We start from the raw sequence: 17164 nt of genomic DNA, 5'->3' as shown, positions 1-17164 counted from the left end.
TCCAAGTGTGGCCTTACCAATGTCTTGTACAACTTCAACAAGACATCCCAACTCCTGTATTCAATGTTCTGACCAATGAAACCAAGCATGCTGAATGCCTTCTTCACCACTCTGTCTATCTGTGACTCCACATTCAAGCAGCTATGGATGTGTACCCTTAGATCTCTTTGTTCTATAGCTCTCCCCAACACTCTACCATTAACTAAGTAAGTCCTGATTTGATCTATCAAAATGCATCATCTTGCATTTATCTAAATTAAACTCCATCTGCCATTCATCGGCCCACTGATCCAATTGATCAAGATCTCATTGCAAAATAGATAGCCTTCTTCACTGTCCACTCTGCCACCAATCTTGGTGCCATATGCAAACTTACTAACCTGGTTCTCTGATTCTTTAGCCAATTATCTTAAATCTTTTTCCTCTCATTAGTAATCCATATCCTTTGTAATTTTGAACAGAATTCTCCGGCTGTTAACATCCTGCCACTACTACCTATGAGAATGAAGAATTTGGCGCTCAGCCAAATCTCCATTCACTGCAGCAGGACTGGAAAATCCCAGCTCCGGGTGACATCAGAGAATCTGGCCCCACATTTAAATTTCCTCTTAACCTCTTCTGCTCTAAGCAGAACAGCTTCTCTTGTCTCCCCACTGCTTATCCACTGACTTTCAATGAACTGAAGCACAGGGCAGCAGAGACTCCCTTACCTTTACTGAGATCATTGCCTCTTTGTAAGTGAAGAAAGTGAGTCTGTAATCCCGCCTGGAAGATCCAGGAACCTCAATATAGTCAAGTCCTTTCAATGTGGTGGTACTCTCCAGCCGTTCTGGCTTGATCTGATCGATGGTAGCTCGGAATCTGTTTGCCACATTGAACAGTCAATACATTTCTGCACAGTAACACAGTTCATTTAACCTTTAATACCATCCTTGGTAAACATTTCCTTTTGCCAAGTTTTCCCTTCTCTAGAGGTTTGTAAGATGATGAGGGGGATAGAGTGGGTGTCCAGAGACTATTTCCTCAGGGGGGATGTAGCTATTACTAGAAGGCATAACCATAAGGTTCACTGTGGGAGATATCGGAGGGATGTCTAAGGTAGGTTCGTTACTCAGAGAGTGGTTGGTGTGTGGAATGGATTGTCTGCTGTGATAGTGGAGTTGGACACTTTCGGAACTTTCAAGCATTATTGGATAGGCACATGGAGCATACCAGAATGATAGGGAGTGGGATAGCTTGATCTTGGTTTCGGACAAAGCTCAGCATAACACCAAGGGCCGAAGGGCCTGTACTGTGCTGTACAGTTTCTATGTTACTGCGGCTGATATCAAGGTAGGGTTCCATGGTGCTAATAAACCATCAGTCCTTCACTCGTGCCATCCTGGATAGTGTGTGCCAGTCAGACTATTGACCAGTGGATTTTCCAGTCCTTCCTGTCTGTGGGATATTCTGGTCCCGATGAAGGCAAACCCTGCAGCAAGACCCCTGGCAGCAGGACAAGTGAATCATGCAAAAGACCGGAGATATCAGCAGGACCAGAAGATCCCACCAGCAGCCTGAGCTGCCTCCGCTGGTGGAAAGCACACCACTGTGGGGGGGCCCTCAAAGCACAGGATGCTGAAATATTAGAGTCTCATTCCCACTCAGTGCAGATTAATGACCAATCTGGGGCTTCATGGTCTCAGTGATTCATATTAGACACAGAAACACATAGGGTGCGATTTTATAACCTTGTTCCTTATGGCAAGGTTGTAAGATTGCTTGAGAAGACAATAACAAGCATCATGCTGTTTTCCTGCTACCTCCCATCATGTGAAACACTTTCCAGATGTGATGAGGATCGTGCTCAAAATGGGCAAAATGTCAATTTGCATGTGTCTGCATGCATTTCTGTATAATTTCCAAGTAGGGAAAAATCGCCCCCCCCCCCACCGCACCTTACCTTAATTCTTTGAGGAGTTAACAAAGAAATTAGACAAAGGAGAGCCAGTGAATGTAATTTATTTGGATTTCCAGAAAGTCGTTGACAAGGTGTGTTACAGGAAGCTGCTAAATAAGCTAAGAGCCAATGGTGTTAGAGGTAAGGTATTGGCATGGATAGAAGATTGCCTGACAAAAGGCAGGAAATGGGGATAATGGGGTCCTTTTCAAGATGGCAACTGGTGACTAGTGGTGTTCTACAGGGGTCACTTTTGGGACCACAACTTTTCATTACATATGTTAATGATCTGGAAGATGGAACTTTGGGCATGGTTTCTAAATTTCCAGATGGTGAGGGACAGGTAAGGCCCTATTTTACCATTTTAATTCTAAGTGCTGGTCAAACTTGAAACTGAGAGTGTTTCAGATCCAACTTTTAGACCCATTCTCAGGCGCCCCCATATGCACTCTACCTGAAAAAAAGCAGCAATTCTGATTCATACTGCAGAAGCCTGTGGGTGGGGCTTAACGCACCTGAAGCACTGCAGTTCCGATCTGAGCCTTCAACTGCACATGCGCAGGAAAAAAAATTTAAAATGCTCCCCTATTACATTGCCCCCAGGCTGGATAATGCCTCCCCCTGGCCCCCACAGCATAACTGACCCCATTATCCGCAGCCCCCCCCCCCCCCCCCCCCCCCCCACCCCACCACTATCCAGACTGCCTGTGGCCCTTTGCCTCTTCCCACTCACTGATTGCATGCAGGGTCGCAGCACATCCCCCCTTCCTGCCCACCAATTGCATGCAGAGTGGCTGGCAGTGGACTCCCCTTCCCCCCCAACCAATCGCATGCAAAGTGACAGCGAACCCTCTTTCCCCCACAAATTGCACACAGAGTGGCAGCGAACTCCCCCCCACCCACCCACCCACCCACTAGAGAGCCATCTAGCCTGTCGTCCTATCTTCTCACCAGAGAACCACTGACCCTCCTCCCTTCCCCCCCAGAAAGTCATCTGACTCACCTTCCTTCCCACCGCCCCCCCCCCCCGACAAGAGAGCCATCTGACCCACCTCTGCCCCACCAGAGAGCCATCTGTCTGCCTCCCTACCGCCCTCCCACCAGAGAGCCATCTGACCCTCCCTCTCCCCACCACACAGCCATCTGGAAGTGCCAGTAAGTTTGGGCGTGCAGCCCATGAAGTCAATTTAAATGCATTTAAACTGACACTGTGTCCATTTCAGGCGTGGTACTGACGGTGGCCATTTCTGGTAAAGGGGGAATGGGTACAGAGGCAGGCGCGGATCACACTACTTGCCTCATGCCCAAGTTTACCAAGATTTTGCGCCCGAAAACAGGCGCGACCCGATAGTAAAATTGGGCCTGAAGTATTGAAGAAGTTGGGTGGCTGCAGAATGACTTAGACAGGCTAGGAGAGTGGGGAAAAAAAATGGCAAGTGTGAGATTAAGCACTTTGGTTGGAAGAATAAAGGTGTAGACTATTTTCTAAATGGGGAAATTTGGAAATTTGGTGCGCAAAGGGATTTGGCAGTCCTGTTTCAGGACTCTCTTAAGGTTAACATGCAGATTCAGGTGGCAGTTAGGAGGACAAGTTCAATGTTGGCATTCATTTCTAAAGGGCTAGAATACAAGGGCAGGGATGTACTGATGAGGCTGTATTAGTATCATAGAATAGAATCATAGAACTTTTACAGATGCACCATAGAAAGCATTCTTTCTGGTTATATCATAGCTTGGTATGGCTCCTGCTCTGCCCAAGACCGCAAAGAGCTACAAAAATTCGTGAAAGTAGCCCAATCCATCATACAAACCAGTCTCCCATCTGTTGACTCTATTTAGTCAACTTCCTGCTGCCTTGGCAAAGCAGCCAACATAATTAAGGACCCCACCCACCCTGGACATTCTTTCTTCCACCTTCTTCCATCAGGAAAAAGATATAAAAGTCTGAGGTCATGTACCAACCAACTCAACTACAGCTTTTTCCCTGCTGCTGTCAGACTTTTGAATGGACTTACCTTGCATTGAATTAATCTTTCTCTACACCCTAGCTACGACTGTAACACACTACATTCTGCATTCTCTCAATTCCTTCTCTATGAATGGTATGCTTTGTCTGCATAGCACGCAAAAAATGATATTTTTCACTGTATGTTAATACATGTGACAATAATAAGTCAAATCAAAATCAAAAATCAAGAGAATACCTACAATGCAGAAGGGGGCCATTCAGCCCATCGAGCCTGCATTGACAACAATTCCAACCTGGCTCTATCCCTGTAACCCCACATATTTACTCTACTAATCCTTTTGACATCTCCCTAACACTAAGGGACAATTTAGCATGGCCAATCAACCTAACCCACCTATTTTTGGACTCTGGTCAGACCCCATTTGGAATATTGTGAGCAGTTTTGGGCTCCATACCTAAGGACGGTTGTGCTGGCTGTGGAAGGGGTCCAGAGCAGGTTTACAGGAATGATCCCAGGAATGAAGGGTTTGTTATATAAGGAGCAATTGAGGAGTCTGGGCCTATACTTGATGTTTAGAAGGGTGAGGGGGGAATCTAATCGAAACTTACAGAATACTGAGAGGCCTAAACAGAGTGAATTTCGTCAGCCAGAGGTGAATCTGTGGAATTCATTGCTGCAGAGGTCTGTGGAGGCAAGGTCATTGGGTGTCTTGAACAATAAAGGGATTGAGGGTTATGGGGAGAAGGCAGGAGAATTGGGATGAGAAGCATATCCGCCATGATTGAATGGCGGAGCAGACTTGATGGGCCTAATACTGCACCTATATTTTATGGTCTTAAAGACCACAGCAACAGGTGTCACGCTGGTGAGAAAAACGCCTGCATAAAAGTCAGTTTCAGGCATAGCGGTAGCAAAGCATCTCTGATCACCAGTGGGTGGGGGGAGGTGGCAGGTGCAGTATGTGATGGGATGGGGCAGAGATTGTATAGATGTTTGGCTTTGGGTTTGAGCTCGTGCCACTTTGGGGGTTAAGGGCAACCCACTAAGGACTTGGCTAATGATGCTAATAGTGAGTCAGAGACCCGATACAATGAGGTTATTCTGATTGGCGGTTGGTGACTAGTGGAATGCCGCAGGGATCGGTGCTGGGGCCTCAACTATTTACCATTTATATAGATGATCTGGAGGAGGGGGCTGAGTGTAGGGTGTCGAAATTTGCTGATGACATGAAGTTAAGTGGAAAAGCAAATTGTGCGGAGGGTATGGAAAGTCTGCAGAGGAATCTAGATAGACTGAGCAAGAGGGCGAGGACCTGGCAGATGGAGTACAATGTTAGCAAGTGTGAGGTTATCCACTTTGGCAGAAATAATAGTAGGAAGGATTACTATTTAAAGGGCGAAAAGCTGCAGCATGCTACGTGCAGAGGGACCTGGGGGTCCTTGTGCATGAGTCGCAAAAACCCAGTCTGCAGGGGCAGCAGGTGATCAAGAAGGCGAATGGGATGCTGGCCTTTATAGTGAGGGGGATAGAATATAAAAGCAGGGAGGTCTTGCTGCGACTGTACAGGGCACTGGTGAGGCCGCAGCTGGAGTACTGTGTGCAGTTTTGGTCGCCGCACTTGCACAAGGATATTTTGGCCTTGGAGGGAGTGCAGAGGAGGTTCACTAGGCTGATACTGGAGATGAGGGGGTTGGACTATGAAGAGAAGCTGAATAGACTGGGTCTGTGCTCATTGGAGTTTAAAAGGATGAGGGGGGATCTTATAGAGACGTATAAGATAATGAAGGGGATGGATAGGGTGGAGGTAGAGAGATTCTTCCTGCTCAGAAAGGGCAGCAGGACTAGAGGGCACAGCCTCAAGATAAGGGGGGGCAGTTTAGAACGGAGTTGAGGAGGAACTTCTTCACTCAAAGGGTGGTGAATCTCTGGAATTCTCTGCCCGTTGAAGTGGTGGAGGCTACCTCGCTAAATATATTTAAGACACGGATAGATAGGTTTTTGGTAGGTAAGGGAATTAAGGGTTATGGGGAGAAAGCGGGAAAGTGGAACTGAGCCACTACAGATCAGCCATGATCTTATTGAATGGCGGGGCAGGCTTGAAGGGCTAGATGGCCTACTCCTGCTCCTATTTCTTATGTTCTTAGGCCCACTCAGCCATCCAGTCCATTATCGAGCAGTGCATTGGGCTCCTAAAGGTGCACTTCCACTACTGGACCGCATTGACCGGGCCCCCAGTACAGCTATCTTATAGTCTCCCGTATCGTGGTGGTCTGCTGTGCAATCCATAACCTCACACAGCAGTGGGGACTCCTCAGAGGAGGAGGAGGGGGGCAACCAGGAGGATGCTCCTGGGGAGGAGGGGCCCAAAAATCAGTCTGAAACTTTCTGATTCGTTTGGCATTTAGAATCTTTTCCATAAGATCACACCCATAAAGGTATGGATGGAGCTGCAAGGTAAACAAATAAACCTGGGATCTCAATCAAATCTCACCCTGGTAGACAATAAGAATCTTGTTAGTCGTGTTACTTATATTATTATTTAAAACACCATTGTAATGAACAGAGATTTGGCTTGTTGCCAAATTCTCCGCCTTTGCTACAGCAGAAGCATGGTATGAATGGGTGGTAAGGTTGTGTCCCTATGAGGAGTCTTGGGTCTGAGGCAAAACACTGCATTCACCCAATGATATACCAGGGACAGAATGTACAAATGGTGCATTGCAGGAGTCCAAGGAAAGGATTCATGAAATCAAGGAAAGTACCGAGGAAAGCATTGTGTTCAATGGATTGGCACAAAAATGTTCAAGGATAATTAAAGGAGAATTGGTTGCTTAAGCTATAACTTTCAGTATTCTCTGTGTTATGGACAGGAGTGGGGATTGATTTAAACAGCACTCACTTCTCTCATCACCCATTTGTAAATGGAAAATAAATATTGGTTCACTTGAATTATAGAGTTCAGAATCAAAGTCCACTGAGGTATTTCTTCATGGCAGGCTGAAAACTATTCATGTAGAATTCACTTTTCTGGTGGTGTTTACAAGATGAGATTGGCAATCAGTCCTGTATCAATGGCGCAGAACTTCCAACAGAAGCAGGGTAGATGGAGCTGCCCGTGCTGATCCTGAGCAGATCTTCTGTGTGCCCAATGCCAAAGGTTGCCAAACATCCCAGCCATTATGAGTTGAATGGAATGTTTGAGGGGTCTTTTGTCTTAGCAAACCCTCTGTCTCCTACTGGCAAGCAAACTGACATTGTATACCTCTCTTTGAATTTGACTTGTAGTCCTCAGGTGATTGTTAGTGGATCCTCAGAGATAACAAGATGTGAATTTTCCCAAAATTGCTAAGTACTTTCTTTTTCTCTGGGATCACAGACAGACATAGGTTCAGCCATATTAAAAAATATTTTAAAATTTAAAAAAAACTTAAAAATTTAGAAAATCATAATGAGAAAATAAAAAGTATATAATAAAAGAGCACAGTGTGAGTTCATCACCTTTGTTTGAATTTGTGAGGTTTTTGTGTTTGAGGAATTGTTTACAGTTAGTGAAGTTGACAAGGAATGAAGCTGCATGTGGAAGAGATCCTGGTTCTCACCATGGTCAGATCACTTGCTCCCAATGACTGATTCTATACCATCTCCCTTGGACTACACAATGAGCAGGAGATAAAGTAAAGGCAGCAGAGGATAAGCTGTTCACAGCGTGAGGAGAGGGTGGTGAAGAAAGACTCCCAGCAAGATGCCGTATCTTCCTAGCTCTTCTGGGAGAATGTCTCTTACTTCAATCAGAAGGAGATGCTCACAAAAATCCATCCAACATCAGTTTTAGGCAGATCTGTAACTTCAGAGCAAGGCAAGAATGATGCTACCAATGGCTATGCAACTGATGGTTACTCTAAACCTTCTAGGCTGGAGTAGGGGACATCTGGAACACCTTCTAATTTTGCCATCAGAGGGGACACATCCTTTATACAAGAAAATTGGATTTTAGTGGTCTGGATCTTCTGACTGAATGAGTGGTGAACTACATGACAGGACCCAAAGAAAGTCCCAGTGTGTGCACAAGTGTGGTGATTATGCATGAGATATGCTTTTTGGAATCCTGTGAGAATGCCTTCAATACTGATCCCACCTTTGTAGACTTGGCTAAGTGTCCTGTATTTGCATGGAAATTGACTTCAGTATATTCATGCATGTTAATCATGCCAAAGCCATTGTGATCTCTACCAAGAAATAATGAAAACTATGCCTGGTTTAACCAGGATAGTGAGCTTCCCCATAGTACAGATTATTGTTGACTGCACACAAGGTGGCTTTCTCAGCACCAAATTTGAATGCTGAGATAAACCATTACCATCATGCTGCTGGTATGTGAAAATATTCAGTACATTTGGCTGATAATTGTCTGTTTTCCTGGCAAGAATCATGATGTTGCTTTTATTCTGTGTAAGGAGTCTCACAACACCAGGTTAAAGTCCATCAAGTTTATTTGGTAGTAAACGCCACAAGCTTTTGGGGCTCTGTCCCTTCATCATTCCCTTTGACCTATTTTATGAAGTTGAATGGAATTTGAAATATTAGGATGGCACCATATCATCCATCGACTGACAGAAAGAGCAGTCCAAACCATGAAAGAAACAGCCTGCAGCCTCTTTGGACACCAAACTTTCCAGATATCTGTTTGATTACCGAACGACACCCCATGTAACTACTGCGATAATGCCAGCCGCATTGCTCATGGTAACCTGCAGGTTGAGCCTGATCTTCCTGAATTTTGTGGGGAGGGTGGGAGCCCAGTGCCAAGTCCACAACAACACCAGCCACGAGAGACACCTAAAGGCAGGGGATAAAATCTCAATGAAAAATCAAGGGAATGGCCCTGCATAGTTACAAGGCACAGCTGACTCAGACAGGACTGCTATCTTATAAAGTCCATGTAGGGGATGCAATACTGAGAAAACACCTAAACTATTTGAAAGTTCTTTGAGCTGTCAGGACATCCAGGAACCAGCAATGCCCTGCATATCAGGAGCCTCAGGAAAATCTCTGAGACCACCAGCTCCCGCTTTTCATATCCTGCTGGAGGAATCTCTGAGTCCGAAATGGACAGGGTGAACTTAGTTGCATCTACACCCATGCTGCCCAAAGAAGGGAGTGAACCTGAACTTTAATGGTTTAATCAAAAGAGACGAGCACTAGTTCACTACACATTGCCTACCTAAGACATCGAGCTTGAGGAACCAGACCTGGCACTTTAACACCTCAAAAGGCACTCAAGATGAATGAACCGCTGAGGTTCCTGGCTTAGATCTAGACAGGGAGGAATGTAATGACTTTAATGAGGCCCATGAAGTGGACCTCTTAGAATATGAGCTCTCTGATTAATGTAGTATTGAGTTGGCCTATCAACCATATTAAAAAATATTTTAATCAGGGAGTTTCCCAGCAAAATAATGTAAAGTGTTAGGGTTACCTGCATTGCAGGTTTATATTCTGTCAAGGAAGTACCTGCCAGAGTGTTCATTTTCTATGTCACAACAATTAGCACACTTCGATAAATACAGTATTGACTATAATGCATTTTGGGATATCCTTGGTCAAGTAAAGCATTACAAAAATGTAAGTCTTTCATTTCTTTCACCTCCCTTCATCCAACTTACACTTCATCTTATTTCAAGCAGATGACTTTGTTTTAGAATGTATTCTTCTATGTTGATTTGGATTTTAAACCTTATGTTATTTATTCAAGTGCTGACATGTTACCCGCATTTAACCCATCCACCCATCCTGCTTGCACTCATAGTTGTGTAGGCTATATCAGAAGACAATCTTCACACTAAAAATGGGATGGATGACTAATTATTCTGCCTTTGGAAGTGAGGGAGGAATATTGTCCAGGACACAGGAACTTCATATGGTGGCAGAAGATCTTCAGCTTCCGCCTGAACTATTATCTCAGCTCTTTACAGGAGTGTCGACTCAAATTATTTATTCAAATCCTGGAGTTGAGTCTGGAACTACAATCTTTAGATTCAAAGATAGAAGGGCCACCAAGAGTCAAGCTGACCATTCTGCCAGGTAATTGTGTTGACTAAAATGAAACAAATTTAGGAAGGTCTTGAATATGTGCTGCAGAATATATCATCCTTGTGAAATATGACAGGATAATTATCTCCACATGCGAGCATCCATCTCTCCATGGAGTTTCCAATCTTTGTCCCAAGGAAGTGTTGGCACATATTGGATATACAGGCCACCCTACTGTACCTTACTCAGTAATATTCTCAACATGTATATCTAGACAGTAATTATCAGCAAGCCATGAAACTAAAGATCAGCATCACCCACCAGATCCTGTGCTCAGCTGACTTTCCAAAATGGTTCATTGAGTGTCTATAATTAAGAATTATTCCCTCAGACATTACTACAGCAACTTTGTTCCTACCGTTGTAGTCTGGGGAGCCAGTTGTGGATTGACAACAACACAGTGTGTGAGATCTTGCAAGGCACCTCACGATTTACAATTGCGACAGCCTTCGGGGGCTCAGCAGTTCCGTGTAAGATATAGAGCATTCCTGTACCATCCGGCAGTGGGAAAAAGACAGAACCCTGGGGAAACAGAGAGATACTGATCAATACTCAAGTCTAGGGAAACAGAGAGATAAGGATCAATACTCAACACTGGGGAAACAGAGAGATACTGATCAATACTCAAGTCTAGGGAAACAGAGAGATAAGGATCAATACTCAACACTGGGGAAACAGAGAGATACTACTCAATATTCAATCCTGGGGAAATAGAAAGATACTCATCAATACTGAACCCTGGAGAAATGGACAGATACTCATCAAGATTTAACCATGGGGAAACAGAGAGATACTGATTAACACTGATCTCTGGGGAAAGAGAGAGATACTGATCAATACTGAACACTGGGAAAACAGAGAGGTATTGATTAATACTGAGCCCTGAGGAAACAGAGAGATACTAATCAATACTCAACGCTGGGGGAACAGAGAGGTACTGATTAACACTGAACCCTAGAGAAACACCAAAATACTAATCAATACTGAACTCTGGAAACAGAAAGATACTGGTTTATACTGAACCCTGGGAAAACAGAGAGATACTGATTAATACTCAACCTTGGGGATTACTAATCAATACTCAACCGTGGGGAAATAGAGAGATACTAATCAGTACTGAATCCTGAAAACAGAAAGGTACTGATTAATACTGAACACTGGGGAAACAGAAAGAAACTGATCAATACTCAATCCTGGGGAAACACCAAATTACTAATCCATACTCAACTCTGGGGAAACAGAGAGGTACTGATCAATACTCAACACTGGGGAAACAGAGATACTGATTAATACTGAGCCCTGGGGAAACAGAGATATACTAACCAATACTGAACCCTGGGGAACAGGGAGATATTGATCAATACTCAGCCCTGAGGAAAGAGAGAGACACTGATTAATACTGAACCCTGGGAAAACAGGGAGATACTTATCAATACTGAACCCTGGGGAAACAAAGGGACACTGATCAACACTCAACCCTGAGGAGACAGAAAGGTACTGATCTATACTCAACCCTGGGGAAACAGGCAAAGTTTTTCTGACCATCAGAAGGAGATTACCCATCCAAATGCAAATTAAACAGAATTTCAGGGAGTATGAAGCACAGGGACATATTATTGAGCTGCTTCAATCCATGTTGGTATTTAATTTCCATCCGAACTTCATCTCACCCTTCTGCATCTAACTGTATCAGCACAGATCTTTATTTGTATGAGCATGGTTAGCCTCTCCTTAAATGCATCTATACTATTCACCTCAATCACTTCCTGTAGTAGAGTTTTCACATTCTTAACACTGGGTAAAGAAATTTCTTCTGAATTCTCTATTGGATTTCTTGATGCCCATATTATGTTGATGGCCTCTGCTTTTGCTCTTCCTTACAACTGGAAACACACTATCTATCTACTCTAGCAACCTTTCCATAATTTTAAAGTATTCTATTAGATACTCTAGGGTGGCAGGGTGGCACAGTGTTTAGCACTATTACCCCATTGCTGCAGGGACCTGGGTTCGATTCCTGGCTTGGGTCAGTGTCTGTGTGGAGTTTGTATGTTCTTCTCCTGTCTGCATGGGTTCCCTCTGGGTGCCTCAATTTTCTCCCACAGTCCAAAGATGGGTTGGGGGTATTGGCCATGCTAAATTGTCCCTTAGTGTCTTGAGATGTGCAGGTTAGAGGGATTAGTGGGGTACATATGTGGGGTTATGGGGATAGGGCCTAGGTGGGATTGTTGTCAGTGCTACTTGATGGGCTGAATGACCTCCTCCTGTACTGTAGGGATTCTATGATTACTTCTCAGCCTTTTTCCAGGTTGTTCATCCTTCCTTGATAACCTAACTGTAATGGTGTCATCCTTGTAAATTTGTTTTTGTTCTTTCTTTAGTGCCTCAACATTCTCTTTACATGACGATGACCAGAACTGTGAACAGTACTCCATATGTGACCTAACAAGGTTTTATAGATTAGATACATTTATTTTGGAAAATAATATTTTAGATATGAATTATCTGAGACAGATTATTGGCAGTTTAGGAGGAAAAAGTAACAAATAGAGATTGATTCTTATTGAGTCAGTAATCTTTTTTGATTCAAGAAGACTTTGAGCTTCTGATGTCACCAGTAATCCAATCAGTTTGATCTGTGACAAATCTATCAAAGACAGGGGTTGTGATATGAGAACAGTGACATTCCTTTAGAAGCTGGAGTTGCAATGGTTTCTGCATGACAGCAGGGACAACACTTTAAAAAGCAGTTCATTGGCTTTGGGAATGCCCTGATCCCAGAGAAGGTGCTGGAAATACCTCCTATCTTCATTGTTTCATGGAGTGCACTTTATTCTCTTGGAAATAACATTCATAATATTTCAGTTGCAACACTTATACCGACATTCCGGTAATTTCTGACCCAAATTTAGTGCAATGCCAGCGATGAGCTATATAATCCAAATTTCATCACCAAATCCATCAATGCAGCAACATCTGGTCCATTAATTTCCTGTTGAAGGAAAGGAGATTGAAGGTCTCCATGGTGAGTAGCCCAGTCACGGCCAGCGACAAGGAAAGAGCAACCAATGCTGAAGTTTCTCCCATGAAACAGGCATTCAGCCGTTATATTGCAATTGATTAGCTCACCAATTACCAAGTACCAAATGCATCAGGAGCATTATAGAACTTCTGACCTCACAGATTGTATTATGTCACTATTGTATTTGTACTGGAGTTAGATCTTTCAATACTAAAGAAGTTATATACTTTTGGGATATATCAATGCTTTCTCTCCACTCCCTACAACAATAAAAAGTGAAGTTGTTTTTTTTATACCTTTCACATAGTAGGACTTCCCAAAGCCAATGAAGAATTGTTAAATCCCTTTTACCTATTATAATGTAGGAGATGCAACCAATCCAGTTAGCAAAGAACATTAACTCTCAAGGGATTGCAGGGTAGCACAGTGGTTAGCACTGCTGTCTCACAGCACCAGGACCTGGGTTCAATTCCGGTCTTGCGTAACAATGTGTGGAGTTTACACGTTCTCTCCATGTCTGCGTAGGTTTTCTCCGGGTGCTCTGGTTTTCTTCCACAATCCAAAGATGTGTATGTTAAACTGATTGGTCATGTTAAATTGCCCCTTAGTGTCAGGGATATTAGCTGGATAAATACATGGGATTATGGGGATAGGACCTGGGTGGATTGTTGCCAGTGCATGCTCGATGGGCTGAATGGCTTCTCTCTGTACTGAAGGGATTCTATCATTCTACGCAGGTAGATTCTTCCTATAAAAAATGCTCCATTGGTATTAAAACACCAAAGAAGCTTATGGTAATTATATATGTGAATGGACCATGCTGAAAATGATAAACTCAGTTGCTTATACAATGGTCTGAAGTTCCACAGGAATAGGGTGGTTTGTCCCTGTGCCTTTGCTGATAGATTTCTGGTTTGGCACCATGGTACCAGCCCCCATTTGCAACCCAATACATTTTCCATGCTTTTAGAATCACAGGGATTTCAGCACAAAAGGAGGCCTTATATGTCTCATCATACCCATGCCGATCTCAGATAAACCTGTGCCAAATCCGGCTCAGCCACTGGAAATAACTGGCCTCATTCTATTTTTTCTACTTTCTTGTACCAATTGATACTTTCTTTTTTCAAATGCTAACCTAAAAAAAAGTGTTTCAATCATCACCCCCAAGCCCCCTCTCCTATCCTCCCATTTTGTGTAATAATGGCTGATACCTAAACAGCGTTGCAAATTTGAAAGGCCAAATGCTAAAAAACATATACTGATTCTAAGACAGAGAAAGCCTGATGAGTCTGTGCCAACCATCTAACAGGGCTTTTCTGAATGAATTTATTTAATAATCTTCTGATTAATACCTCTTTCCTGAGAGTTGGAGAGAGATATTTTGTGCAAGAACTGGTTGAAAAAATATTGGATGGGAAGAGGAATCAGAAGGATTGTGCTGCATTTAATTTCCATGTTAGTCCAACTAATGTGCTAAATGGCATTATTTTTACCTGATGTTTTTTTCCGTCCAGTGTCATGGAAAGTGGCCTATATGTGATCTCATAGGTCTGGTTCTGCTGATGAGGCTGTATAACGATACTCTTGGGCCCAGTCCAATACTCTCCATCAATCAAAGGCTGCAGGTTCCAGATCTGGTTGGTGCGATTGACCAGTACAATGCCATGGACCTGTGTAGTCCGAACTTGACAACTGAAGTTGATCACCTGTAAGAAACATAAAGAAACATAATACTGAAATTGTGAACTTTTTAGCACTACCTGTGCTGTATTCAAGCTTAGAAAGAATTGCATTGAACATTAATTTATGTGTGCTCTGTCCTAAAGCATTTCCTCAGTTCATTGTCTGCTGATGCTTCGTCCTCAGATGTTTCCTTGGCAGTTTTTTTTTGCCAGTGGCGGTTTTCCATTACCTTCCACTCTCAGAGGCAGGTCTTAGCCAGAATGGGAATCAAACTCATGCAGTTGCTATTATTCTGAACTACATGTTAACCATCTACCAAACTGAGCTAACCAGTCCCCGACATAGAGCATACAGCACTGATATTAATCATTCATCTAACTAGTCCTGTGTAGTCCTAATGGTGCTTCTGTTCCATTTGAATCTCCTGCCCTCCTTCCTTATCTACCTCTAGCAGTATAGTTCCATGTTCGCTACTTCATCATATTCTTCTCCAGCATCCCTTTAAATGTGTCTACATAATTCATCTCATTTCCTTCCTGTGGTAGTGGGTTCCACATTCCCATGACTCTCTGGGTAAAGAAATTTCTTTGGAGTTTGTTTTCCTGGTGACTATTGTGTATTGATAGATTTTTATCTTTCCTCACAACTGGAAACACTTTCTCTGCATTTACTCTACCAAAATCTTTCATAATTTAAAGCCTGCAATGAGGTAGGTCACTCTGAGCCTTCCTTCAAGAGAAGAGAAATCTAGCCTCTTCATCATTTTCTGATGTTTGTAACCTCACATTGAGATATAATTCTTGTAAATCTGGAGGGTGCTGAACTGGGGGAAGGCAAGCTATAGCCGCATTACGAAGGAACTGAAGGACACTGATTGGGAGAGGTTGTTAGCGGGCAAGTCCACGGTTGGCAAGTGGGAGGCTTTCAAGGGCAAACTGATAATGTTGCAGGAAAGGCATGTGCTGGTAAAGAGGAAGGATGGGAAAGGCAGGATTAGAGAGCCGTGGATTAAATGGGATATTGAGGACTTGGTCAGGAAGAAGAGAACGGCATATGTTACGTCTAAACAACTGGGAACGGAGAGAGCGCTGGAGGAATATAGAGAGAGCAGGAGGGAGCTTAAAAGGGGAGTTAGAAGGGCGAAAAGGGGGCATGAAATGGCTTTGGCTGATAGGATTAAGGAAAATCCAAAGGGATTTTACTCTTATATTAGGAACAAGACAGTGGTTAAAGGGAAAATTGGTCCTCTTAGGGACAAAAGAGGGGAGCTATGCGTCGAGTCTGAGGGAATGGGGGAGATCCTGAATGAATATTTTGCATCGGTATTCACAAAGGAGAGGGGCTTGGTGTCTTGTAATGTCTTGGAGGGAGCTGTAGATCAGTTGAAGAAAATATCCATTACAGGGGAGGAAGTGTTAGGGCTTTTAGGTAGCATAAAAACTGATAAAGCTCCGGGGCCTGATGGTATTTATCCCAGGCTGCTTAGGGAGGTAAAAGATGAAATTGCTGGGCCACTGACGCAAATCTTTGTCTCTTCTTTAGACAGAGGTGAGGTCCCAGAAGACTGGAGGATAGCTAATGTGGTACCGCTGTTTAAAAAGGGCAGTAGGGATAACCGTGGTAATTATAGGCCAGCGAGTTTGACATCGGTGGTAGGAAAATTGTTGGAAAAAATTCTTAGGGATAGGATGTATAAGCATTTGGAGCGTTGCGATCTGATTAGGGATACGCAACATGGCTTTGTTCAGGGGAGGTCTTGCCTTACGAATCTGGTAGAATTTTTTGAGGAGGTGACAAAAATGGTTGACGATGGGCGAGCCGTTGATGTCATCTATATGGACTTTAGTAAGGCATTTGACAAAGTCCCTCACGGTAGGCTGGTAGAAAAGGTTAAGGCACGTGGGATACAGGGACAGGTATCTAGATGGATTGAAAACTGGCTGGGTAACAGGAGACAGAGAGTAGTAGTGGAAGGGTCCTTTTCTGGCTGGAGGTCTGTCACTTCAAATGCGGTCTAACCAATGTTCCGTACAACTGAAGCATTAGACGACAGCTCTTACACTCTATACCCCTTCCTATAAAGGCTAGCATTCTATAAGCTTTCTTTGCAACCTTCTCCACCTGTGTTGCCACCTTCAGAGACTTCTGCACTTGCACTCCCAGGTCCCTCTGCATTTCTATACTCTTAATTGGTCTACCTTTTCTGGTGTGCCGCAGGGCTCAGTACTGGGACCTCTTCTCTTCATAATGTATATAAACGACTTGGAAGAGGGCGTACGTGGTGTGATCAGCAAGTTTGCACATGACACCAAGATGGCAGGATTGGCGGATAGTAAGGAAGATTGTCAGGTGATACAGCAGGATATAGATAGGTTGGTATACTGGGCAGATAGATGGCAGATGGAATTTAATCCTGACAAATGCGAGGTGATGCATTTTGGAAGGAATAATGCAGGG

At 43.6% G+C, this 17164-nt stretch overlaps 1 protein-coding gene across 1 annotated transcript in view; it reads right to left on the bottom strand.

Annotated features, from left to right (window-relative positions):
* hydin (HYDIN axonemal central pair apparatus protein) overlaps positions 1-17164 on the bottom strand; it is a 1114396-nt gene that overhangs the window by 24131 nt on the left and 1073101 nt on the right. The window contains exons 81-83 of the mRNA XM_080187991.1: positions 14518-14730; positions 10358-10521; positions 711-861 (exon numbers count right to left, since the gene is read on the bottom strand). Of these exons, the coding sequence (XP_080044117.1) occupies positions 711-861; positions 10358-10521; positions 14518-14730 (528 nt within the window). The remainder of the gene's footprint in view (positions 1-710; positions 862-10357; positions 10522-14517; positions 14731-17164) is intronic.

Source organism: Carcharhinus amblyrhynchos, chromosome 4 (assembly GCF_965287045.1).
Source record: "Carcharhinus amblyrhynchos chromosome 4, sCarAmb.v2.hapA, whole genome shotgun sequence".
NCBI classification, from domain to species: domain Eukaryota; kingdom Metazoa; phylum Chordata; class Chondrichthyes; order Carcharhiniformes; family Carcharhinidae; genus Carcharhinus; species Carcharhinus amblyrhynchos.
The sequence above is the reverse complement of the archived record's forward strand: the minus strand, read 5'-3'. Positions and strand labels throughout refer to the sequence as shown.